The sequence below is a fragment of the Theobroma cacao genome, chromosome 4, assembly GCF_000208745.1.
Source record: "Theobroma cacao cultivar B97-61/B2 chromosome 4, Criollo_cocoa_genome_V2, whole genome shotgun sequence".
In the NCBI taxonomy this organism is placed as follows: domain Eukaryota; kingdom Viridiplantae; phylum Streptophyta; class Magnoliopsida; order Malvales; family Malvaceae; genus Theobroma; species Theobroma cacao.
Genome location: NC_030853.1, coordinates 3,196,835 through 3,223,192, shown reverse-complemented (window position 1 = coordinate 3,223,192; position 26,358 = coordinate 3,196,835). Strand labels below are relative to the sequence as shown.

At 35.2% G+C, this 26,358-nt stretch overlaps 4 protein-coding genes across 6 annotated transcripts; 2 read left to right on the top strand and 2 right to left on the bottom strand.

The window, feature by feature from the left end:
* LOC18601146 (rRNA-processing protein UTP23 homolog) lies at positions 689 to 3,250 on the top strand. Its single transcript, XM_018119650.1, has 6 exons — positions 689 to 1,039; positions 1,151 to 1,231; positions 1,391 to 1,511; positions 1,739 to 2,041; positions 2,471 to 2,536; positions 2,819 to 3,250. Exons 1-6 carry the CDS (start codon positions 849 to 851, stop codon positions 2,909 to 2,911), a joined length of 855 nt encoding a protein of 284 aa, XP_017975139.1. The 5' UTR covers positions 689 to 848; the 3' UTR covers positions 2,912 to 3,250.
* Positions 7,354 to 11,920, top strand: LOC18601144 (LRR receptor-like serine/threonine-protein kinase RPK2). 2 transcript variants are annotated; one of them, XM_018119583.1, is made up of 3 exons: positions 7,354 to 10,933; positions 11,326 to 11,403; positions 11,528 to 11,920. In XM_018119583.1, the coding sequence occupies exon 1, from the start codon at positions 7,801 to 7,803 to the stop codon at positions 10,846 to 10,848; it is 3,048 nt and encodes a 1,015-aa protein (XP_017975072.1). In that variant the 5' UTR covers positions 7,354 to 7,800; the 3' UTR covers positions 10,849 to 10,933; positions 11,326 to 11,403; positions 11,528 to 11,920. The 2 variants fall into 2 exon arrangements, with proteins under 2 accessions (XP_017975072.1, XP_017975073.1); XM_018119584.1 differs by having other exon boundaries at positions 11,326 to 11,415.
* Positions 12,039 to 17,649, bottom strand: LOC18601143. Of its 2 annotated transcripts, none has more exons than XM_007031979.2 (15): positions 17,254 to 17,649; positions 17,058 to 17,152; positions 16,842 to 16,955; positions 16,547 to 16,651; positions 15,817 to 15,888; positions 15,040 to 15,152; positions 14,796 to 14,939; positions 14,545 to 14,613; positions 14,268 to 14,355; positions 14,064 to 14,135; positions 13,869 to 13,969; positions 13,178 to 13,295; positions 12,922 to 12,981; positions 12,677 to 12,790; positions 12,039 to 12,334 (listed from the first exon to the last, which is right to left on the bottom strand). In XM_007031979.2, exons 1-15 carry the CDS (start codon positions 17,348 to 17,350, stop codon positions 12,224 to 12,226), a joined length of 1,473 nt encoding a protein of 490 aa, XP_007032041.2. In that variant the 5' UTR covers positions 17,351 to 17,649; the 3' UTR covers positions 12,039 to 12,223. The 2 variants fall into 2 exon arrangements, with proteins under 2 accessions (XP_007032041.2, XP_017975098.1); XM_018119609.1 differs by having other exon boundaries at positions 12,257 to 12,299.
* LOC18601142 lies at positions 18,101 to 24,015 on the bottom strand. The gene is made up of 17 exons (XM_007031978.2): positions 23,946 to 24,015; positions 23,701 to 23,814; positions 23,108 to 23,202; positions 22,900 to 23,013; positions 22,531 to 22,635; positions 22,325 to 22,396; positions 21,668 to 21,780; positions 21,168 to 21,302; positions 20,769 to 20,837; positions 20,290 to 20,377; positions 20,132 to 20,203; positions 19,916 to 20,016; positions 19,459 to 19,576; positions 18,942 to 19,001; positions 18,685 to 18,795; positions 18,420 to 18,544; positions 18,101 to 18,343 (listed from the first exon to the last, which is right to left on the bottom strand). The coding sequence occupies exons 2-16, from the start codon at positions 23,810 to 23,812 to the stop codon at positions 18,431 to 18,433; spliced, it is 1,479 nt and encodes a 492-aa protein (XP_007032040.1). The 5' UTR covers positions 23,813 to 23,814; positions 23,946 to 24,015; the 3' UTR covers positions 18,101 to 18,343; positions 18,420 to 18,430.

Below are 26,358 nucleotides of genomic sequence, written 5' to 3'. Positions count from 1 at the left end.
ACTAACAAATGAACACCTTTATCCTACTAACCAATGAAGAAAATTGTGTCCTAAATTTTGATAAACTCTTTGATGTATTAGGGTGGCAATGGATACTTTGTAATTGGTGTATTGACCTAATTAAACAGGATTATGATATCCTATAATCGGGTTCGAATTGGGTTCTATTAGTAAAATTACTACTCGTCACGAGTTCGGATAGTGATATTAAAACACTCATTACTTAAATCTAGTTATGAATAATAATTTTTAATATTAAATTTTAATTTTATATATTATTTTGTTTATAAATTTTTATAATTAATATAAAACTTATTAATATTCATGATTTAATTATGATTTTAAAATTAATTTTTATTTATAATATATATAAAAATAAATTTATAATTTTATTTATCTAAATATTTATAATAGTGTTTAGGATATTTAGATACATTTTAGTTAAAAAATTTAATTAGGTATTTATAGGATTTAGGCTCCCTATCAAATAATATAGTTCCGGTTAATATATCTAAAAAATTAAGGCATGCCTTACTCATTTATATCCCTACCAGTACAGTAAAATTTCAAAGTTGCCCTTTTAGCCATGATTGCAAATGGGTTGGACTGCTAAAGCTTTTTCATTTTGGGCCTAGGGTGGGCTCATGGCCTAACAGACCAGACAATTTCATTCCTATTTTTGTTCCAAATTGCCTTTGCTTAAACCCAAAATAAACCCTCGGAAACTGAAACCCCTGCCTTATCTAGGATCTGCCCTGACCGAAGTTGGATTTTGGGTGCTCTGTCTGCGACTGTCCGTGTGTGGGTTGTGAAGTCTCAACCTTTGGAACGGAAGAGAGAAGAGAAATATGAGATTCAAGAAGCAGAAGCGTCACAGGAAGACAGTGAGATTTTTCTCAGTGTGCTTCGGGTTCAGGCAGCCCTTCAAGGTTCTTTGCGATGGGACTTTTGTTCATCACCTTCTTCACAATGACTTAATACCCGCCGACAAGGCTCTCTCCAATTGTCTTTCTGCCCCTGTCAAGCTTTTTACCACCAGGTTCCCTTCTCTCTCAATTTTTTAATCTTTTCCTTATGCGGTTGGGTCGCTAAAGATAGTTTGCTTTCAATTAGTTGAAAATCAAACAACTTTTCTGTGTGGGGTTTTCAGCTGTGTTCTGGCGGAGCTGAAAACGCTTGGTGCTTCCCAGTCTGCATCCTTCCAAGCAGCTCGTAAACTCGCAATTGCAAGGTAACCCCTTTCTTTCTTTCTTTCTTTCTCTCTTTCGTCGTAAACTTTGAATCTTTTGACAATATTTGTGGAAAGTTGATCATATGCTATCTTTTTCCTAGTTTGTACTGCTTGCTATGGATTAATTTTGTTTGAACTGTAATTGAACCTCATATTCAGATGTGATCATGAGAAGAGGGTTAGTGCCGATGCTTGCATTGCGGAGGTCATTGGAGAAAATAATTCTGAGCACTTTTTTGTTGCTACCCAGGATGCTGATCTTCGAAAGAAACTTCAGAAGGCAACGTTCTTTCCTTTTCTTAACCTTTTATGTTTCTATTTGCTCCATTGTTTTGCGTGTTATGTACTATTCGTTCCTTCAAGGACATAATATTATTTGCCTCCAGCTTTAAAAGTTTATAGCATTTGGAGATTCTACATTCTCTGTTATCCGTTCTCTTTTATTGAATTTGTATTGAATTTTGCCTTTGAACATGTATTCTAATTAGTTTCACTTTCTTAATTCAGGTGCCTAAAGTTCCTTTAATATTTGGCCTGAGAAATGCCCTTTTCCTTGAGCCACCATCTAAATTTCAGCGTGAGTTTGCACAATCTTCTGAAGAAAAACGCCTTCATATGACTGACAAGGAATATAAGGCATTAGAGAAGAGGACTACTAGCATTTTGGCAAATGCAGATGCAGAGGGTTCATCTGACGAGGAAGGTTTAGGTTATCACAGTCCAGGGTTGCTGCCACATAATACAAGGAATTATGCAGGAAAGGAAAGAGATATAAAGGATAGAGTTCGATTTAAAAGAAAGAAAGCTAAGGTAAGGTCCTATCGCATATCCATCTTCCTACTTGTACCAATTTGGTCATGTTTGCTAATCTCTAAGCTATATGGTTACTATATGCAGGAGTTTTATGGTTTATGCATTTGTTGTTATGAGTTAATTTTCCCAGGTTTCTTGGACTGTGCAATACTTTCTTTACATCGACTCATTTAAACAAAACGTCTAGAATCGTAAGAATTCAATATCTGAATAATATATTTGGAAATTGGGGAAAAGTACAAGCTAATACCGGTTGAAGAAAATAAAAGGAGGATGGGAACTTTGGACAGTGCATTTTAAGTTGATATAAGATTAAAGGAGTTTATACACTAAGATATAATTTGGTGCTGTGCTATCATTCCTATGTAAATGCTTTCTTTAAGGTACTCATGGGATCAATTTTTTTTTTCTTTTTGAATTTTATAGGGTCCAAATCCACTTTCAGTTAAGAAGAAAAAGAGTCATGAAAACACAAGTCTTGCTTCTGGGAAGGTGAGCTTTGAATGTAGAACGATTTCTGGTTGCTTGTACTTCTCTCTTTCAAATGTGTATTCCTTGTTTCTGTAATTGAGGTAAATAATCTGATGTCTGATGATCCTCCTCCCACTAGTAGGGATCTCAGACAGAATGACAAACTCCATCATGGACATTGCAGTAACTTGATTGAAATATTGCGGGCTTGCAGCATGCATGGCATCATTGATCTATTTGACCTTTGAGATGAAAGTTATAATTTACTTTCATACGTTGTTTGATGTTCGAATCTCTTTGCAGGAAGCTAAGGGTGATGATGGCAATGCACAAAGCAAGAGGAAAAGGAAGAGGTCACGCAGAGGTAAAAGGCTTGATGGGACAGATGGTGTGTAGTGATATATCGGTAGAGCTTTGAAGTTTTGGCTTCTACTTTTGATGTATGACTTCGCGAGTGCATTAGCGCATGACTCCTTGTTGTAATTATGATGTTATGCTAATTGTGATGCAATCTATTTAACTAAATGCAACTGTCGTTTTCATGATGTTTTTCACTCTCCAAAAGACTTACAGCAGCTTAGACACTAGGGGCACTTCAGGGGGGATGTGTAATGCCATAGCATTCTATGCTTATTCATGTTGTGTCCCAAGAAGATGCCAGCATGGTGATTCATCATTCTTTTCTGACTTTAGCCCTGCTTCGCATGGCCCGTTCCTCAAGCATTATTCTTGTCATTTGTGAAGATTGACATTGCAAGGTGATCACATGTAAGTTTTACTAACTCAAACTGAACATGGCAATGATTATTCTGAAGATGGATTTGGCAAAAAGTTAGTTCAAATGATAAGCATTTGGCTCATTGGTTGATGCATGATTCTTTGTTTAAAGAGCAAGATTCGAATCTCCCTTCTTCTAATTATAAAAGAAAAAAAACGATGTTTTCTGTCTTTTTAAGATTTCTTTCAATTGACTATTTGAGATTGGTTTAATCAAAATCAGCTGAAAAACCATGGTTGTAATAGGAGTATGGTATCTTAACTATCTAGTTAAACTTGGAACTGAAATGGTATGAAGGGATGTTGTGAACTAAAATGGAGAAATAAGAAACACAGGAAAACGTGTGAGACAAACTGGAATCAGAGGGAATGAGATCAATTATTTGATTGATCACATGTGATGTCTTGTTTTTGTCTAATAATTTGTTCTGGACAACACTGACATCTGCAAGTAAATCAAAAGCTGGTGTTGATTCAGATGGACCATGCATGCTATCTCATCTAATTAAACTTTTCCACTCTAAATCTCAATCTTTTTCTTATTATTAGATATTTTTTATTTTAAAAATATCAACGTATCAATGCTTTTTAACATGGAAAAAGTTTATAATACAAAACAAAAAGGAATTAAGCATTTAAAATTGAAAGAAGAATTTTATTTCAAAATGTTCAAAAAGGAAAGATGAAACAAAAAAAATTGTGAATGACAATATTTTCTGTTCCCCTTTTTTTTACAAAATCAGTTTCGGAATATGTTCAGATTTCTCGATAAATTACTTGCATAAAGTTTTTCACTCATAAAAAAAAAGAAAAAAAAGATTTACTAGGTGTAAATGATATTATGAATAAGCATATATATTTGCATAAGTGATTCCCAGGACAAGTCATTTTGTCAGCATCAAACTCGAAAATGGGTCGACATCAAGTTCCAAGCTTTATTCCACTTTGATGGTGACGTTGGGATTTCAAAGCAATAGTACCTCTAAGTGGCACACTAATCGAATGCATGTGAGGCTTATGCTATACTTCATAACCCCACCAAGCTGCCCCTAACCCTCCTTATTTTTCTTCTCATTAAATATACACGCCTAACGACCAAATTAGGTATCAAACTCAATGCCTTGTCAATGTTTCTCTAGGCTTTCTTTCGACTTCTGTTCTCTGCTGGATATTCGTTTCATAAAAATATATACGAATAGTTACAAATTACAGTTTTAGTAGGAATATAAAATGGAATATGTGACATACAATTATAAAAATAATATCAAACAGGAATGTTCATATGTGTTGTATGAGGGAAGAAAATAAGGAAAGAGGATATAAACCTGACAACTGACAAACATTCAGCTGGATTCTTGGCTCATGGTCAGTTATGTCTCCAAGGATACATTGTGGGTGAGCTTCTCCTCGGGGTCCACCGATTTCTTTTCTAGTAAAACCTATCTTATAATAATTGGAAAGAAGAAGAGGACGGGGAGGAGAAGGAATCCTCTCTCCTGCGAATGGTCCCATGTATTGCAGGCATGCACATGCAGGGAAGTTTCTTCACTGATCAACTCAGCCATCCAGGTCCAAGGGGAGACCTTAAGAGTTCAAGTTCAAATCTCATCATGTACTGATTTTTCCTGTTCAGGGATGCAGTGGTAAATTTAAAATTTNTCCATATTTTATATATATATATATATAATATATATATCATATATATATATTAAGTTTTATACTTATAATAATAATAATAAATTAAAATTTGAGAGATGAAGGTGGCCACCACTCATATGACTTGATTATAAAAATGGCTAGAAATTTTAACTCTTTTATATTTTAGCCTTACATATGTATCATATCGTAATAAATATTGAAAAAAAATAAACGTATCGTTGTAATAAAAATGACTTGTTTTTTAAAATAATAAGATATAATATGTAAATTTAAATAAAATAATATTTTATAATTAATTTGTTTAATGATATGGAACTCACCGAAGCTTTGAAAAATTAGGAAGCGAGAATAATTATTAAATATAAAAAAAATTAAAGGAATAACCGATAAAGAGAAACAAAAGAAGAGAAACGTCAAAGAAACAAAAGAGTCGACTATTTTCTTCTTTCAAAACTCGAAGATCTTCAAGTCATGAGCATTTGGTTTCTTTATGTTTTGATAATTTGTGATTATGATAGACTATTTATTCACTATTTATAATTTTTTATATTACTAAAATAATTTGGTGTATGTAGAGATATAACCCAAGAATATTTTGGAAAAAATATATATATTTTGCAGTATTGATAATTAAAAATTTTCCAAACTATAAAAACATATAAAATAACATTTGTAATGTGTTATCTTTACACAAAAACAAAGCAATTTTTTTTTTTTTGCACTTGAGTTAATCTATAATTATAATTTTTCTATATTTAATAATTATAAATGTGAGTTTGTTTTGCTGAATGTAAATCTCGAATTCGTCTCTGCTTCCATCAATGTATTATTTGATATATTAAAAATTAATTTGATCGTAATTATAATTTTTACTTATAATATGTAATCTCATTAAAAAAATATAGTTTTAATTAAATAAATTTTGAATTCCATGTATTCGTGATTGAGCAGTTATTATATATGATTTTTCTCAGAATGACTCTTTATATTATTAATAAACAAATTTCCATTGAATGAGACAAAAAAATTAAACAAAATTTGAGTGATGGATGGACTGTTATGTTGGAATGATTAAATTTTTGAAAAGGTTTGAGTGAGTTCAAAAAGTTTGGAAGATGAAGGCATGTGTAACCATGTGTACATGCAAATGAAAAGTTTTGTGCCTTCTGCAAGGGGTCAATGTTGGTGGAAAGAGGCAAAGTTGCCTTGTCTTAGATGTAGTCAAAAGAAGGTATGATAGAGTGGAGAATGGACTCAATGGAGTGATTTGAATGGTCTCCCCTGGAGTGAATTGGGGGGTACTTCTTGATATGATTGTTGCTTGTCTACATGTTTAGAAAGTTAAACACCTTTTGTTTCAATAGTTGTATGTCCTATAGGGTCATGTGATACTCCCAAGCTGATCAAACCAAGTGAGAAGAAGAAAAAGTTGAAGCATCTTGGGAAAAAGCCCACAAACATCAGCATCAAGTCATTCATCTATGGCATGAACCCTAATCTTACAAAAGTGAGCAACTTCTATAATTTTGTTGAGAAATCGGCAGCCTCATTTGCCAACATCAGTCCTTAATAAATACCAGACCATCATCATTTCCTTCCTTAATTATGTTAACCCAAGGACTAGGAACAGATGATTTGTCTCTTTGATGCACCTATTCACATGATCATTTCTCTACTTAATTATGTTATCTTTTGTTAAGCAAAGGACTAGTAATAGTACTAATTTCATTTGTCTCTTTTATGTATTTACTATCTAATCACGATTATTTAAGAATAGGTACTTATCACATTACATGAATTATAAAAAAAAAATCAGAAAGAGATTTTCAAATAAAGACTATCGACTTTAATATCGTGTTGAATTTTTATTCCATCCAAAACTTATTGACAATAAATGAAGGTACCCTTGATACATTCTCCTTCGCTATTTGGTTATCAGGATTCCATGATTTAGTTTCTCTCATAAATTTCCTTCCACCTTCAAGGGGTTTGTTAATTTCTAATGTTGTGATACTGAACATAAAACACGAACACGGATTCATGCAGGTTTTGAATTTGTATAAAACGTGAAACATACAAAGGATAAGGAATCAATTGAAGAATCATAATTGATGCACAGAAAGCTACAAGGCTTGGGTTTGTAAGGTTTATGACAGCAGACAGATGAAAACAGAGTATGGCAGAGGCCCTGGAGCCGACAGAAATGATTCAAAAAACAACAAAGTGACGCTGTCGATTTCATTTCAAAAGAAGAAAAGACATGGATAGCACAATGGTAGTAGTAGTAGTAGTAGACTTGCTAGTATACTTTACGATGTGCAATACGATACCGAATGCAGTGTACAGAATGCAACTAGTGATATCATATGAGTCTGCATGGCATATTGGCATGTGAGTCTGGGGGAGATGTGACATACGAGGAAAAAAAATAATGAAAAACGTTAGCGATGTGGAAACCCCGTTGCTCACGCCGGCTCTGTTTGTCTTCTTCCTCTCTCTCTCCCTCCTTTATCTCTCCGGCCCTCTCACTTTTTAATCTTTGTCTTGTTTTAATCCTCTTGTTTTAAATTAAGTGTTTTGTTTATCTTTCTTTCTGACTTTGAAACAAATATAGAAAGGAGAGGAAAGGAAATGGTTTTCAAAGATGAATAGAAGAACAAAATGTTTTCCACTTTGGCTCTAATGAAGCCTTAAACATTTCACTTTCACTCTCTGCCTCTGCTTGTCCCTGCCTGACATTACCCATTTTTACAATTTACCCCCCACCAGTTTTCCGTCGAGTTCTCGCCGGAAACCACTTTCTTTCCTTTCTTTTGTTCTAAGCAGAAAGAACCCAACACACACAAAAAATGGCATTTCTCTGGTTTTTGCTCTTTTCTTTCAGCTTCACACTCTCAAAGTCTGCCCCTGACTCTGACTCTGCTGTTCTTCTCAGCTTGAAGAAGTCTATCTTTCATGACCCTTCAAACCTTCTATCCAGCTGGAACCCATCTATAACCCACTGTTCATGGTTCGGTGTCAGGTGCGCTAACTTCTCTGATAAAGTAACAGCTTTGTCGCTGGCTCAAAATGGATTTTCCGGAGAGATCCCCGCGGATATTGGAGACCTCAAGTTCTTGGAGGTTCTCGAACTCCAAGGTAACAACTTTTCCGGCCAGATTCCTTCCGAGATAAGCTATCTTCCTTCTCTTAGTTTGCTCAACTTGTCTTTCAACTCATTTTCCGGTAATATACCAGATAGACTCATTGGTAACGGTAACTTGAAAGTTATCGATTTGTCGAATAATAAGTTCTCTGGTAGGATTAGTCTTGATAACTCGAGCAGATGTGAGTTTTTGACTCACTTGAAGCTGTCTAATAATTATCTAGTTGAGAATATTCCCCCTGAGCTTAGAAATTGCAAGAATTTGAGGACTTTGTTGGTTGATGGCAACATCTTAGAAGGCAAGCTTCCGGCTGAAATAGGCCAAATTACAGAGCTTCGGGTTTTAGATGTTTCCAGGAACAGTCTCACGGATGTAATTCCTAAGGAGATAGCAAGTTGTAAAAAACTCTCAGCTGTTGTGTTAACCAATTTGGAAAATTTTGGTTCTGATGAGAAAACCAGCTCCATGGATAGTTTTCGAGGAGAATTCAATGCATTTGACGGGGGTGTTCCTTCGGAACTACTTTTCCTCTCCAGTTTGCAGGTTTTGTGGGCTCCAAGAGCGAATCTTGGTGGGCGGTTGCCTGCTAAATGGAGTGGGTTTTGCTCGCTTAGAGTGCTTAATCTGGGGCAGAATTATTTTGGTGGTGTGGTACCTGAAAATATTGGGATGTGTAAGAATCTTACTTTCTTGGATTTGAGTTCCAATAACTTGTTGGGATACCTCCCCTGGCACCTACATGTTCCTTGTATGACGTACTTCAACGTTAGTAGAAACAATATTTCAGGGAATATTCCAGAATACAGGAAGGGCAGCTGTGCTGGGAGCAGGATCTCTTATGGACTAGATTCTAGTTTGATTGAATTGGAAGATACACGGGTTGCATATGCTAATCTTCCTTTTTGGGGTTCTAACATGTGGTTGATGATGGATGAGGATTTTTCAATCGTCCATGATCTAAGCTGGAATAGGTTCACTGGTCTAGTACCTATGTTCTCCATTGGAGATCAATTATTGGCAAGGAACAGTAAATTTTCATACAGGTTGTCACTGAATAATAACATGCTTAATGGATCTTCTCGTAGAGAGCTAATTCCTGATTGCTGGAAGCTGAAGAGTGTCTCGGTTAACTTGAGTGCAAACCAGATAGGAGGTATGATGCAGGAGTCATTTTTTCTTGATTGTCTGCAACTAACAGAGTTTGAAGCAGCATATAATCAGATTGAGGGATCAATAGATTCTCGTATTGGCAACTTGATGATGCTTCAAGTACTTGACTTTAGAGGAAACAGACTCTTTGGATCTCTGCCAGATCAACTGGGGAAGTTGAAGAATCTTAGGTGGATATCTCTTGGAGACAACGATTTAACTGGAGAAATTCCATCCGAACTTGGGCAATTGGCCTCTCTTAAGGTTCTTGATCTTTCCCACAATTCTCTTACAGGATCTATCCCTGCTAGCCTGACAAATGCTACAAATCTTGAAACCCTGTTACTCAACCACAACCAGCTTTCTGGGGAAATACCCTCTTCTTTCTCCTTGCTTTCTCATCTGACTGTTCTGGACCTCTCCTTCAATGACCTTTCTGGCCCAATACCGAATTTCCAACATCAGAATAATTGCACTGCCTTTCGAGGCAACAGCCATTTGCATCAGTGTTTATTTGCTGCCACACCACCAGTAAACCCTGGAAGTCCAGGTAAATTTCAAAAAGGGAGAAAATTCAAATCTTTCATAATTGCAGCAATAACTTCTGCTTCTGTTCTGCTTTGTATGGTCCCAATGATCGTAGTTATCTGTCAATTTAGAAGGAGAAAGTTTAGAAGACTTGGTCCCTTGAAAGGAAAAGTGGTTGTGACTTTTGCAGCTGCTCCGAATGAGCTGACTTATGATAATGTAGCTAGAGCTACTGGTAATTTTAGCATCCGAAATCTTATTGGTACAGGTGGATTTGGTTCAACTTACAAAGCAGAGTTGGTCCCGGGCTATCATGTAGCTGTAAAGAGGCTTTCTATCGGTCGATTTCAAGGCGTTCAGCAATTTGATGCAGAGATTCGAACACTGGGAGGAGTTCGACATAAGAACCTTGTAACTCTTATAGGGTATTATGTTGGGGAAAATGAGATGTTTTTAGTTTACAACTATCTTTCCGGTGGAAACCTTGAGACTTTCATCCATGACAAATCTGGCAAAAATGTACAGTGGTCTGTGATCTACAAGATAACTGTGGACATAGCTCAGGCTCTTGCTTACCTCCATTACTCATGTGTTCCCCGGATAGTTCATCGAGACATCAAGCCCAGCAACATTCTGCTTGATGAGAATCTCAATGCCTTCCTGTCAGATTTTGGGCTGGCTAGGCTTTTAGAAGTTTCTGAGACCCATGCCACAACAGACGTTGCTGGCACATTTGGTTATGTAGCACCAGAATATGCAACCACATGCAGGGTCTCTGACAAGGCAGATGTGTACAGTTTTGGTGTTGTACTGTTAGAATTGTTGTCAGGGAAGAAGTCCATTGATCCATCATTTTCTGAGTTTGGGAATGGATTCAATATTGTTGAATGGACCAAGTGGCTGATCAAGGAGGGGCGTCCTTCTGAGCTTTTCTCTGCTGAACTGTGGGAAAATGGACCTAGGGAGAATCTCTTGGGAATGCTAAGACTTGCAGCAGCCTGTACAGCAGAGGCACTTTCCATTCGGCCAAGAATGAAGCAAGTTCTTGAGAAACTGAAGCAGTTAAAATCCTGAAAGAAACATCTACCACACAATGCTGACTGAAAACACAAAGCAGCTTATGTCCAAAGAATATTCTCCTTCCATATGTTGAAATGAGGTAATGCACAATTATAAATTCTTGTTAATGCCAATCTTATGTCTATTTCCAGTACTCTAGCATGCTGTTTATTTCCAGTACTCTAGCATGCTAAGGTTGAAGTTTCAAATGATGAAACATTTTTAGGAAAGGAAAAGTGGATATCATCTACTTTATTTTGCTACTTTGACATTTTATGATCAATGGTATTCTTTGCAGATGCTAGATCTGCTTCTGACTGTATTCTGTGACTAGAATATAACAGGAAATATTATGATTAGTGACATCAAAATCTCTTTAAGTAATCTAGAACATTTTCTCTTATATCATACAAAATGCCAATGCTGTTTTCGTAGGGGTGCCATCTAAAAAGCACTGTGACTCTAATCCTTTTCTGGTTTGGATTCTGACAGGTGACATTGGAATGGAACACTATAGCCACTCTTGCTTGGCATCATACTAAGTGATGATCCTTTATCTCGTTGGCTAAGGTTACATAGCATGTCCGTTATAGCATTGCTTTTCTTTCCTTGTGCAACAAAAATCTTCCATTTTGAGAATCACGTGCTTTCATAAACTAATCTGGTCGTCTCTTTTTGCTGAACTGGTTTGCAGATTGTTGTTCAGATTGATTGCACACGAGAAATATCAAATGGACTTTGCAGCTTCAGACTAATGGCCAGTTGGCTTTTCACTCTTCTGAAATTGAAGTGAAACGATAAGTATATAATTCATAAGCGCTTGATTTTCAGTAACAGGAATGTGTGATTCGCAGTAATCTTGAGCTGACAATAATGCATAATTGTCAAACATAGCAAGGAGTAACGCATTATTTGTTTCACTCTAAAATTCTTTGTAAATATGTTCCATTAGAATCTGATATGATGGCATTTCCTACACAAATGTTACAAGAACAAGAAATCTTGTATTCTGAATTGTGTGAATTGTTCAAGGATGAATTAGGTTTATATATATATATAAAGTTAACTGTCACTCACAGTATCATAATCTCACAGATTCACACTGATTTAGCTTATAATCTATACAATTACTATAATTATGTTAACAACACAAACATGAGAATAAATATAATTGAGAGACAAAACAAGGTTGACTTGCTGGAAGATACAAGAAGTTTGCAGATCTCATAAAGTTACATTACGAAAATATAGAAGATTGTTTAGCAAGGAGTTCATGTACATAGACAGAAGAGAGAAAATGAAATTATTAAAATCTTTTCTCATCTGCATGGAAGTGCGGATCGAGAACAATAATACATACATCATCTAGACATTTGTTTGTCTTCCCATGTCAAGGATCGCCGCCACCACCTTTAGCCTTGAGGACAACCTCCTCCGTCGTGGTTCCTATGATCTCATTAGCACGCCTGAGATTGACACATGTATATGTTCCGATGTTATCCTGAGTTCAACTACTGAGTTAGTGGCAGGCATTATGAAAGCTCAATGTGTACATGCATGTGCACTGGGGTCATACAAACAATTACGGATGCATTCTGATCAGTTTATTGATATATCATCAAGTGTTTTTTTAACGGTGTTAGATGTTGAAGCACATAAATAGACCAAGTAAAGTTCAGGTACCACACTGAATATTTTTTAGTGCAGGTACCACGTTAAACATTTTCCTATGCTATAGGAGTCAAACTTGACACTAATCCTTTTGAAGGGCATTAGCTGATCTCTAAGTCTGTAGAGCTTTTGATTTAAAGACAAGGAATATGAAAATAATAAGAAGTCTTACCTGGGAAACAATTCCCAACTTCTCTAACTTCCGTATTGCATCATCCACATCAAAATTACAGTCATCACCAAATTTTTCTATAATAAGTTGTTCACACAGCAGGTCAAGATCCCCCTTCATATCATTCCAAAGTTATTGATCAGCAGTGCCCTATGGAAACCTTCATTTTCTATTGGAATCAGGGAAGCAAAAAGAGAGACAAAAGGAAGGGGCAGAACGGGTTTGAAGTCGATCAACTTTTGTACCTTGCTAACACCTTTTCCTTGCTCCATCAATACAAAGAATGAAACAATCACCTCTTTTACCTGCACATTTCAAATTATGATTTTCTGTAAGCATTTAATAGTATTATTGAAGGGTTTCCCTTGTTTTGTTGACATTCAAGAAAGATCATCACCATCTGTTGCACAAAGAAATTATGATTTTCAGGTAGTTTCCTGTTATCCTGAGTATTTATATGCACACACTCAAAAAGTTCTCGAGCCTGTGAGTATGACTTACTTCCTGTTGTATCACCTCATCACACAGGTGAAGAAGAGTTCCCCTTCCACTATCCAACTGTTTATCATATACACACCGGGTGATTAAGTTTTGATAGTCAACCAAGTTTTGCTGAAACCTGGAGAAAAATATAAGTAAAAATTAGCCTGCATGATTAAATGTATGAATACAAAGCAAAAATGCAGACAACAAATGGGAGCACTAGGATACAGAAGAGGTGAAATCAACCTGAATGCCAAATAAAAGTACAACTAAGAATCTGCAAATAGTTTCCCTTTCAGGATGTATAATTTAGAATGATCAAGCACAAAGTCCTTCGGCCTGTTCAGATATACCAGTGAAGTCCATAGCAGCAGTGACCAGGAAGGATAATATTGAAGTTTTGATAAAACAAATCACACCGTTATTTAAAGTAGGGAATCGTGAGAACTTAAATATTAAAAAAAGGCATCTCCACTTATAGTCCATTGTTTTTAAATATGATGTCCGTCCTGAAAATTAGAAGTGGACATAGATTTTCTTTAGAAAGAAAAGGCCTAAACAGTAAATAGCTACATTTTGTCAGCAGAAATTAGGGCAGATCCCCTCAAAAACTATGCATTTCAACAAGCTATGTTGTTCCTCCTTTTCATTGCTAGAGAGATTTATTGCTTGAAGAAGAAGAAGAAGAAGAAGAAGACAGACACTTAACGAGAAATATGTTTTAACACAGTAACCAACCACAGCGCTGAGGATACCAAAAATGACCCGGATGTCAGGTTTTGGCATGCTGAGTGAACTGATTACAGTGACCTGTAAAAAGGAGAGCAAGATGTATTACAAAGAAGAGGGAAAAGGAACTTTTTGACTGACTTCCATAGCTGGGGAATTAGATGTAGTGACTGACCAATCCGATTGCGGCAGATACAAGGAACTTGACCCAGTCCATGGGAGTTAAACCTGGATTTTTCTTTTCTGGCTGTGAAAGATAAACTTCCAGCATCAGATTAACAACAGAGACACAAATTTTAGTTAGTTAAAGGACACTTTTAACACATGACAGTTGATACACACACAAGCCTGCAAAGAGAGAGAGTAGCTAGGAACTTACAAGTACTATCTCCAAATCAGCCATTGGAATGTTCTTGAAATGCTTCACATATATATTCCTCTGTGTTTCATGTTTTCTTGGCATTCGCCTGCAGATTTAGTTTCCATTAATACATCAAACTATGGTCTTTTAAACACAAAGGTACCTTCTGAGAAAACAAGAACCAATTTCAAGACTCAGCATCCTATTGTCAACACAAGTTACAATTGTCCTGAAACAATATTGGTCTGCTATGAACTTTACAATGTATTAACAAGGAAGATGGAAACGGCAATACCTGTAAACAACAATTATTCTCTCAAAGGTAGGCTCTTGGATTGTGATCTTTCTCAGAAAATTAGAAATACTGGGTAGACACAGAAGGCAATGTCAAATATTATAAGAAATCAATCATCAGCAATTTCGAACATTCAAAGAAACAATTATAAAGCATATGTATTCTTCAAACTTACTGTAAAAGGGAAAGGAAAAATTAAGCATCCAGACAACAACTAGAATAACAAAGATTATCAGGTTTCAACATAAGACCTGAATTTCAACTTCTCAATACGGATTCGTTCAACATATAACTCATTTTGCTCTCCCTCGATTTTCAGTTCAGTTGGCTCAGCTGAGGCTTTCTTATACGGTTTAACTTTCTTTCCAAAGAATAATCTTGTTAAGAATTTCAACCTACAAGGACAAAGCACCAGAAGAAAAACTGTATTCAATCCTCCCTAATATAATCTGATAATGTGGTGAGAGCAATCAAGAGTTCTAAGCATGGACTTACCCTGTCACCTTCGTGAAACATCTCCAAAAACGCACAATGATTGTGTTTACTTTTGCTTTGAAAAAGTATGCAGTCATGTGGTCAATTCCAAAGCCTCGTCGGAAGATTATGAACTAGCAATAAAATTACAAGTTCGGATCAAATGAGAGAGGCAAAACAGACAGATATAAAAGAAAAAAAGGTACAACAGCTCTGAACTAGCATATAACTGATCCATATATATATCTTTGATGTTAAACAAAAGGCAGCCAGATTACACCAATTATTTGGGGCTAGCACAATACATCAGATGGTTCACATTTAACTGATTCATTTTTTAATGACAAAACTAGAAATAGATGAGAGTCTATGTCACTGCTACTTGGTTGAGCCTTATTTTTCTCTTGAGTAGATCATAAGAACCGTAAAGCAATGTTTTCATTTAACAAGTTTTGACAGAGAAGATAAAGACTTACATGACACACTTGGACGAGGAATTAAACCTATCACATGGTAAAGTGCAGAAGTTTTAAACCCAGAAAAGGAGCAACTCATGCATGCACATCAATATTTATCTAATGTGCTGTTGGACTTAGACCTGTTAGCTAATTAACATTTAACATGATGCATTTGGATCTAGGAATAAGTTAACTTTCCATCCAACCCCAAGCCCTTCCTTGATATACCTTACACCCAAATTTGTTGGCACCTATCAGCTGCTAGTTTCCACATTGTAAGCCACATCCAAAAGGAATTTCATTCACCAGGCAATCTTTCAAGCTTGATTTAAGGAATTACCTTATCAGCAAAGTATGGAAGGTCCTTGTGAGGATTCTTCTCAAAATACCTTGTAAAAAGCCTTTTGTCCAGCTACATTCCACCAAAATTATAATTAGCAAAGGTGAAATCATAATTGAATAAACAAACTTAGTAAAAAATGTACTTATGTACATAAATATTGTTGGAAATTGTTACTCAAATCCCAAACGATTTGGATTTAATTTACTGATTTGTCGGAAGATATTGGTTGATAATCAAGTTTACTTTAGATAAGGTTGCTTGATGGACAAGGAGACTTGTTAGGCAACAAATTTTTAGAGGAAAGGGATTCTTATAGGCAAGTTAGTGTAGTTATAATAAGAGTAGAGTCTCAATAGAGTGAGGTATGAGAGAAAATTGTAAGTAGAGTTGGTTGGGGTTTGTTAAGACTGAGCAAATGGGTACATGAGAATGAGTTTGTGAGCGTTTGTGTTTGGTGGGATCAAGCAAGAGTGATCATATATGTTTAATTTCGGATTGTTTTGAGTGTTTGAATGTTAATGTTGATATGATTGTAATTCTCTATGACTAATGAATCTTTTATCTCATTCGTGGATGTGGACAAGTTGAGTACCCATACTTTCACTTCCACTTGATTAGATAGATGTTTGTGAAGATTGAGGTGTTTGTCAAATTCAAGCACATGTACATGCATGCTTATGCTTCTATAAAGAAATGCCTAAGGGTAAACATATAACCTCTTACAAACCTTTGATTCATTAACTACAATAGGAAGATTTAAACGGTATTCTGCAGAAAGCGCAACATCAATCTCCTCATCAGTCGTTATCTTGAAATTGCTCTTGTCCATCATCTGTTTAAGAAAACAGAGTACTGAAAAGTTAAAATTCAGGGGAAATTTTTTGTCTTTGATATGCAAAGATTCATAAAGGTACAAAGTTTATACATTTATCAGGAACAAGTTAAGCGTAATTTGCTCTGCAACTAGCAACAAGAAGTCCAGGAATGAACAAAATTAAGACCCTGTCTAGCAAGCAACATACCTCGAACAAGTATGACAAGAAGTTCTGTTCAAGATCATCAATCTCTTCTGGAGATAAGTTTTGTTGCTCCAATTTCTGTGCCCCATGGACAGGCTCAAAAAGGGCAAACAATTGCTGCAATACACACTACATATACATCAATGTCTGCGTAAAGAATGCATGGGGAAATAAAAAAAAAAACCCAGTTTCTGGATGGGAAGGAGAGGAATATTGTACCATTAGTTCATCAAACTGTAAATGATACCAAGCTCGAATCGTGTATTCAACCCTTTGGCAGAGCTTCAAGAACTCAGCACGTTCAGATTTACCTTCTGCATGCAGAAAACGTGAAATTTACATGCAAAGAAGAAGAAGAAGATAGCAATTAAGAAAGCAAAGCAAAGGTGGGAATGAATGAATGAATGAGAAATACCAATGAGATCGGCCAAAGTGGTGATAAGCTTTTGCTTGACAATGGGAATGACTGATTCTCTTTCCAACTTGATTATATCTTTCTTCTTCTTCCCCATTTTTGTATTTCTTGTGAACTGAAAGAATGTATCATACAATACTGAACACTCACAGCGGATCACCTAGTGCTTCTGATGAGTTTTTCAGGTTTTTCTATTTAATTTGTCTGTACCAAGAGATTCAAGGGGTAGAATAGAAAGCAGCAAATTGATTAAACAAACACAGTTTGCGTTGGAGTACTTGGTGTGCATTCAACGACCGGTTTCCCCGGCGGAAGATTCTTCCTTTCCTATTTTTCACTTGGAGCTCCGAACTGCTAGTACTTTTCCGCCTAGGGAATTCTCTCTCTGTTACTACTATTAACACGATACAAACACACTTTGTCACGACAACATTACTGATGATCGCATGATAAGATAATACCAGAGTTAGTCCGAACTCAATTTCGATATCTCCTCAAGTTAGCCTTTCAGGAAAAGAAAAATGAGCCCGGGTTTTGAGTTATAGCCTTCTACAATTAAGTTTCTTATTTCTACATGTCCATTTTTAGTCCCAAACCCCAACCCACTTGAAATTTTCAAGAAAACAATGCAAGCCAAGCAAGAAAATATGCATTCCAAGCCCCCTAACTCTCCAAAGTTAACCATGATGGAAATTTCCCCATCCGATTCGTTATTGGCTTTTTTGATATAGCGTATTTGAGATTGAGCAGGTAGGTTTAGTATACATAATCTCTATGTTGCATCAAGATATGCCAGCCCTGCTTATGGGGGGTGCTTTCACATGCAAATACCTTGGCAATTATCAAGGAAAATATGGAAAAAAACGAACCCAACCAAGTAAAAATTACATTCAGAATACAAAAAAATCATGAAAAGTTACACTCACATGGGTTTGGAAAGAGAAACTAAGAAGATGGAAAAGAATGTTTGCCATGGAATTATTTCTATTAACACTCTGCACAAGTGAAAAAAACTAGCAGCAAGGAAAGAAAAGACAATGCCTTCCATCTGAAACCTTGAAGCAAAGGTGCATATGGGTGGAATTGTCACCTGCAGATTTACGATTAAGTCATCAGGTTCTAAATAACAACCAATAGAGATCTGGAGAAAAGTTGCCCCGACTTACCAAGGCAGGAATTAAGCTGATGAAATAGATCCCTGTCTTGCCTTAAGCACAAGCTCCTCAGTGGTCACACCAATTATCTCATTAGCCCGTTTCAATCCAACACAGTAATATCGTCCGATAGAATCCTGAACTCAAAAACATTCTCTATTCACAAAGCAGTTTATCCAGAAGAAATCTACACATTACCTTAAAAGCCAACAAATGAAAAGATTGAACCAATGTGACTATAATCAAAGTTTCTCGAAAAAATGTTAAGGACCCTCACCCGAGAAATAATCTTCAACTTCTCTAGCTTTTCAACTGCATCATCCACATCAAAGTTACAGCTCTCCCCGAACTCCTCTTTGATTAGTTCCTCACACCGTATATCCAAATCCTATGTCAAATTATTCAAAGGTTATGCTATATTAAAAAAGATCCACATAAAAACTTTTTTCACCTAGAAGAATATCTACACAGAATTCCAACAACAAAGCAAGAAATAATGAAAAGATTACACTGAGTAAAACAGATGATGCATACCTCCATGGTAGCTTTACCTTGCTCCATTAGTATGAAGAATGAAATGATTACCTCTTTCACCTGAACATTAAGGTGAAACAAAAATAAGATATAACTCTAAAAGCCTACAAGATTTTATCGTTTAGAATGAAGAAAAAAAGTGGAACAAAGATAAGGTAGCTTGTAGTCACTCTCATTCAAAAGTAAGAAAGACTCTACGCTCATCATCATATCCTATATACACATCAAAGCTTGGCAACTATCTAACCTAGTCACTAGGGCAAAACTCTGATTTCATTCAGGTCAGTTCATCTTTCATAAAGTAACCTGATAGATTAAGGCTTAAACCGTAAAGGATATACATCAACTAAAATCAACTAAAGCTTCTCTTGCTTTCATTATGTAATCACAATAGAAAATTATATACTATATTTTCATTGCTTTTGGCAGAAAATCTTCTATATTTTTTGACAGAGTGAGAGAGCGACATAGAGAGAGAGAGAAAGAAGAAGAAGAAGAAGAAAAGATTGCAACTTACTTCCTGTTGAATCACATCATCACACAAGTGAAGTAAAGTTCCCCTTCCACTATCTAGTTGTTTGTCATACATGGACTGTGTTATTAAATTCTGATATGCAGCCATGTTTGCTTGAAACCTACATGGCAATATAGGAGAAATAATAATACAAATTGATAGGTCAAACAATTTGAATGCAGAAAGAAACAGAGGCACCTAGTAATCAAGTACATCTGCCTAAAAAGCCAGCCAAAGGCACATGGTACTGTAACTTGAAAACAATCAATCATGGCCCTTTGATACTTTACCACCTATAGGGCTAAAAGGAGGAAATGTATTAAGAAGATCTATCACTTGACTGGCTTATGTTTCTGAATGGATCCGTCGACACCAAGACCCACAATAATGGGTTTTTCACATGCATTAACAAAGCAAAGAGCATATTACATATATAAATCAAAGATTGAAGAAAACATACGTGAAGTATGTCTTAGCACAGTAACCAATCACAGTAGACAAAATGGCAAAAATGACCCACAGATCAGCTTTAGGCATTTCAAGAGAACCAAACACTGCAACCTGTGAAGAAAGGCACAGGAATAGTGCATTCCATCAATACGAATAACAGGCAGAGAAGAAAAGATGGAAGAAAGTCATGAACTGAAGAGTGAGGAAACATCATTGCTTAACTGACCAGTCCCACAACAGCAGAGGCAAGGAACTTGACCCAGTCCATAGGAGTTAATCCCGGATTTTTCTTTTCAGGCTGTTAAGACAGAACAAAAAGAAAATCATACACCAGATCACATGTTGTATAAAAGCTTTGAGCAGAAAGAGCTAAGAGAGACTCACAAGGACTATTTCTAGATCTGCCATTGGAATATTTTTGAAATGTTTTACATATACTCCTCGTTCTTTATTTGATTCGGTGCTTGCTCTCCTGGAAATTCACCATTCTTTTTAGATTTCTATGAATTGCTTTACATGAGTTTTATAAAACTAATTTAGAAAGACACCAGTTCAAAGAATAGTTTAGCTGTTTTTTCAAAAGAAAACAAGATTAGCTATGATTTTTATGAATCTTATCCATAGAAATTTATGTCATGGTGCCCTTTCTTTTTTTTTTTTGAACAGGATCATTCTCTCCGGATCAAAAGAGAATAAGAAACTGAGCTTCCTTAATAATACTGTTCCAACAATCAATATGTTCAATCTTGCAATAAAAATGACCAAGAAACTGGTTTTTGAATAAATGCATATCAATGAGCCAAGAAAGACATCATTGAATATCAACTGGAAACTTGTATGATAACAATGCAAATAAACAGTACCTGTAAACAACAATTATCCTATCAAAAGTAGGTTCTTGGATGGTAGTCTTGCTCAGCAAGTTCGGGATGCTGGTTTAACACAGAATAAGAAAGTTATTGACTAGCAACATCACCAGAAATTCAGGACAATGACATGATGTAAATAAGAAAATCACATCACATGCTTAAGAGGAAACAAATATGTAAATATTTGTAAACTCAAACTTAAACATCAAGCTAACAAAATTAACTGCACGAAATTTCTAAATTTTTAGGACTTGTTCAAAATGTAAAAATGATAGCATGGAAAGCACCCTTCAAGCTGCTTAGAAAGCTAGTATACTCAGGTATATGGTAGATCTGTTGATTAATAGATACAGTAGTACAAAATAACTGCATATGAAGATGGCAATTCACAACCTTAGGTCCATATTTTCAAGACGGATCCGCTCAACAAACAAATCTTCACTGTCTGCTTCGGGGTTGATTTCATCATCCTTTTTTGGCTCAGTCTTATGCTGTCTTCTTGATCTTCTGGCCAAAAGTTTGTCCAACCTGCAAGGACCATACCCCTCGAAAGCTTTAAAAGGAAGAAAAAATTCATGAAGCAATTAAGTTCATAAGGATGAGACAATAGAAACTAAAAGCATCTCATGTCCAACACTATATTTTACTTGGTAAGTCAACAATTTAGGACCCATAAGGAGGGAAGGCTGCAGAATGACTGGGCATTACCTCAATATGCCAATCATACTAATGCCAAGATATTCAAATAGGAGAAAACATGGTAAAATTACATTCCATAGGCTAAACACAAAAAAATTTCTAATTACTTCTAAGCAACAGTGTGCAAAGGTGCTTTCACCAAAAATATACCATAACAATTTATAAAAAGTAATGGTTGTCCAAAATTTACTAACCGAGTTAGCCTTAAAAGATATGCCCAAAGACGTGCAATGATCATGTCCACCTTCTCCAGGAAAAAGTAATCAGTTGTCCGATCAATTCCAATCCCTCGTCTGAAAATAATGTACTAAAGACAAGAAAATATATAGATTAGCTTGAAAGAGACAGAGAGGGAGTGCGTTATACTGCTAAATCAAATATGTACAAGCAAGAACACTAAAAACTGACATACTACCAAAATTTCTTCATTTGATGATATTGAATTGGCACTGCACTTGTAATATATTTAATGAATCTTTATTACATCTTTACAGTAATTTAGGACAGCATGGGCAAAAAATTGAGAAAATCATCTGATAATGATCTCATGCAGAGGAGTATGTCATTAACCAAAGCAAGCCTCTGGTCCATCTAATTGTACAGATACATTGCAGGCACCACATGACAAATGCTAAGAGAAAAGACAAACTAGTGTAAACTAGAGGCTCAATAAAGAGGATATCATACAAACAAGAGTTGATCAGTGCAGAGTTCAAAATCAAAATCTTTTTGGTTTCAGCATTATAAATTTTGATATGTCAAACTCAAGAAAAGAGAACCTTGCCCTACAAGTAATTGTTAGAAACAACACCAAGAATGCCGCAACTTCTACGCTAAATTGTGATCACTACCTTAACAGCAAAATCTGGAAGGTTTTCTTGGGGATGCTCAGAAAAATATCTCTTCAGAAGTGACTGGTCAATCTGCATTCAGTGAAAACAATAAGTCAAGATCAACAAATTTGAATAACACAGAAAAAGAGCATCCACTCTATATATCTAATAAGGACTTAATAATTGGCATGTTAATATGCATAACAAATGAAGTTGTAGATCACCTTAGATTCATCAACTGTTATGGGAAGATTAAGAAGATATTGCCCTGAAAGTGCAACATCAATCTCATCATCTGTAGCTATTTTAAAATTGCTCTTCTCCATCACCTGTACACCAAAGAAGAGAATTTCCAACATGAGGATAAATTGGTAACTGACAAAAGTTGCATCTATTGGGTTGTTGGATTCAATTTTAGTTATGTTTGGAAAGCATCAGAGACACTCTCATTTCGTAAATGAATTCAAGTCATATCAATAACAGTTGCTCACACGACTTAGTACATGTCTGTTACCCTACAGACATTTTACTGTCATTTTCTATGACAGACATTGTTTCTTTTTGTTCTGTTAACACAACAAGAAGAATGATACCTGAAATAAATATGTCAAGAAATTCTGTTCAAGCACATCAATTTCTTCAGAAGATAAATTCTGCTGCTGCAATTTCTGAGCCCCATGTACAGGATCAAAGAGGGAGTATAGTTGCTGCAAACATAAAATTCAACTAAAATTAGAACAAAAAGCAAGAAACATTAACAAAATGATTGTAGGGTTATGATTGTAAAGAGAAGACGAATACCATCAAATCCTCAAACTGAAGAAGATACCAAGCTCGAATTGTGTACTCAACTCTCTTGCAGAACTTTAGAAACTCAGCACGATCTGACCTAAGTTCTGTAATACATCAAAACATTTCAGACTTAAGAGGAACAAGATGATGTCATTAACAAAAAAACACACACACAAACACAGAGGGTGCATTTAGAGTTTGACTTGGAAAGTACAAGGACGATGCTCGTCAGTCACATAATTGAGAAGGGGATTAAAGCATGCATGCAGCAAGGATGCCGACGGCACCTCGCTGGAAACTGCATTCGAAGCTAGATTGTCTCTTTCTTATTCAGGCCAGAGGCTTTACATAAATCGAAACTGATCAAGTGGAGTATTTCCAGAAACGCATCTTCGAATTCAAACAAGGAAGAGTTGTTCAACGCCGAGAATTAAAAGCTAACAACAAACAAGAAACTGGGCATCAAGTCAAAAGCAAAGAAGAGCGATTACGACAATGATCCCACATTGCCATGGCAATCAGTACGAAGTTTCCAAGAGAGCAAATTTTGAGAAAATAAAGGGAACCCATAGTCAGAGACAGAGGAGGAAATGGAGAAATACCAATGAGGTTGGCCAAAGTCATGATGAGCTTCGGCTTCAGAATGGGAATCACGGATTCACGCTCTAACCGAATCACTTCCTTCTTTTTCTTGTCCATGTTATTGGTCTGCATAGCTGCGAAGCGTGAATTCAAGAAATTCAAAGGCCAAAAAACCAAGGATGAAGAAGCAAACTTTAGACAAAAATGGCAGTTTTCCTAAAGAGATTCATTGCTTCAGAAACAGGGCAAGGCAAAGGGTCGTAACTCCAAGGGTAACTGTCGCCACTGATTTTTGTGCTATCTGTTTCTGTTTTTCGACCTTTAAGTGAAATTTGCTAAGCCTTTAACCATCATTGCATTGATTGCACTATTTTATTTTATATATAATATGAATTTTATTTACACTACTACTATTAATATTATCTTGTTTAAATTATAACCTTTGGGATGAGGAAAGAGAGAACACATTACACATTATAGGTAATCTATCTAATTAAATTTATTTTAATAATTCATTATAATATAAGATTGCAATATATTTATAATACTATCAATAGATGTAATATGATTGTAATTCAAAATCAATACAATGACATTATATTGCATTCTGTAATATTATTAAAGATATTTTATAATGTTATAATTTATTTTTTTTATATAGATTTCGAGATATGTTTCTTTGTTACTCTAAGTAGTCATTCTCTATTAGATGGTGGATAGTAACTGTTAATAAAATTTATATTATCTTTTAAAAGATAAAAAAATAAAAATATAAATATAATGTAAAAAATTATATTAAGAAATGAAAGTAAAATATATAAAACTATAATAAGAAATGAAAATAAAATATATGATATTAAAAATATATTTAAGAGATGATATTATATAAAAATTAATAATAAAAAATACAAGTATATTAAACTTGCATTTTAATAAATAGGAGTAATTTCAAAAATTGACATTCTATTTTCAGTAAAGTACTTGTAAACCAAACGCTGTAATATTATCTTCTCTACTGTCATGCGCCAAACCCGATGCACAACAAACGCCACATACTTGTAAGATATAATTTTACAGACATGTAAGACTCAAATACATATACCTTATACCACTAACTAAAAGAAACTAATATACCTGAAGAATATAATAATTCATAAAACTAAATCTGTTAACAGAAATTTAAAAGTCATAATTCAACAATATTCAGAATCAAATCTTTATTACTATAAAGTTAACATGTCAAGATGAAATTCTAAATTCTAATTTAAGATAGTTCGGTGTTCATAATATGTAAACAATCCTAAAACAATTTAAATCCATACACTAGATTACAAAACATCACTCCTTGAAATTCTAAAGTGGTTGATTAAATCACAACCTGAAAAAAATATGAACGAAAGAGTGGATCCAACAACTCAGTAAGTAACTAATATCCCTTTAGCTGGTTTAAGCATACTCAAAACATTTAGACCAAAATTACATATTCTCACTTACGTATCAAAATAGAATTTTGAGTAATCTAATTTCAAATAATAAAACTATCTTAATTCAAAATTCTCACATAGTAGAACAAAATATAAATTTCACAAAAATTATGGATTTTAATGATCTATTGTTACATGTTATGACCACACTTTACTCCTGTGGCGTAGGTCAAAATAAAACCCCAATTAACCCAAGTGGCATGGGTCAGAATTAGAACCACAATTAACCCTAGTGGTATGGGTCAGAAGTATATCAGAAGCAACCATTGACTGCACTGATTAGATATCACAAATCCCTTAAACTCTTACCGTGGTCCTCAAAAAGTTTGGGGATACTTCTCTTCGATATTTTTTTTTCCAAATCTCAAGTCACTTCTCGTTCTATGTGATTACTCCACTAGACCTTAACATAGGAAATAGCCCACTTTCTCAAAACTTGCTTTTTCCTATCCACAATACGTATAGGACGCTTATCATTAGACAAATCTTCTCCAAGTCTCAAAGGAGTTAACTCCACCATATAACTAAGATTTAAAACATATTTTCTCAACAAGGAAACATGAAACACATTATGCACTCTCGACAGAACAGGTGGAAGTGCCAGTCTATAACCCATATCATTAACCCTATCTAAAATCTTAAATGAACCCACATTACGAGGACTAAGTTTTCCTCAAATTCCAAATCACATTACTCCTCTAGTATGTGAAACTAGCAGGAATACATGATCTTCAACCTCAGATTCTAATTTCCTTCTTCTATTGTCTGTATAACTTTTCTGTCTACTTTGAGCTGTACGAAGATGTTCTCTAATTAATTGAACGTTTTCAACTACTTACTGAATAAGATCTGGACCAATAATTGTCTTTCACCCACATCATCCCAACAAAGAGGAGACTTGCACTTCCTATCATATAAAGCTTCAAATAGAGCCATTTGGATACTATATTGATAGCTATTATTATAAACAAATTTTGCCCATGACAAACGTCGATCCTAAGAACCTCCAAAATCCATGACAAACGTCGATCCTAAAAACCTCCAAAATCCATGACACAAGCTCTCAACATTTCTTCAAGAATTTGATTAGTTTTCTTGGACTGACCATCTATTTGGAGATGAAAAACAATACTAAAATTAAGTTTGGTACCCAAAGCTTTATGCAAACTCTCCCAAATTTTTACCACAAATTGA

Excerpts from the sequence above, each read along its gene's own strand:
- LOC18601143 (XM_007031979.2), bottom strand. The coding sequence starts at position 17,350 with ATGGGGAAGAAGAAGAAAGATATAATCAAGTTGGAAAGAGAATCAGTC. Across the intron at positions 17,153-17,253 it reads CACTTTGGCCGATCTCATTG|AAGGTAAATCTGAACGTGCT; the intron begins GTATTTCTCATT and ends TTCTGCATGCAG. Across the intron at positions 13,296-13,868 it reads TGTGTTAAAACATATTTCTC|GTTTCAGCAAAACTTGGTTG; the intron begins GTTAAGTGTCTG and ends ATTTTTCTCCAG.
- LOC18601144 (XM_018119583.1), top strand. The coding sequence starts at position 7,801 with ATGGCATTTCTCTGGTTTTTGCTCTTTTCTTTCAGCTTCACACTCTCA.
- LOC18601146 (XM_018119650.1), top strand. The coding sequence starts at position 849 with ATGAGATTCAAGAAGCAGAAGCGTCACAGGAAGACAGTGAGATTTTTC. Across the intron at positions 1,040-1,150 it reads GTCAAGCTTTTTACCACCAG|CTGTGTTCTGGCGGAGCTGA; the intron begins GTTCCCTTCTCT and ends TGGGGTTTTCAG. Across the intron at positions 1,512-1,738 it reads TTCGAAAGAAACTTCAGAAG|GTGCCTAAAGTTCCTTTAAT; the intron begins GCAACGTTCTTT and ends TTCTTAATTCAG.
- LOC18601142 (XM_007031978.2), bottom strand. The coding sequence starts at position 23,812 with ATGCAGACCAATAACATGGACAAGAAAAAGAAGGAAGTGATTCGGTTA. Across the intron at positions 20,378-20,768 it reads AGGATAATTGTTGTTTACAG|GAGAGCAAGCACCGAATCAA; the intron begins GTACTGTTTATT and ends GTGAATTTCCAG. Across the intron at positions 19,577-19,915 it reads TGTGCTAAGACATACTTCAC|GTTTCAAGCAAACATGGCTG; the intron begins GTATGTTTTCTT and ends ATTGCCATGTAG.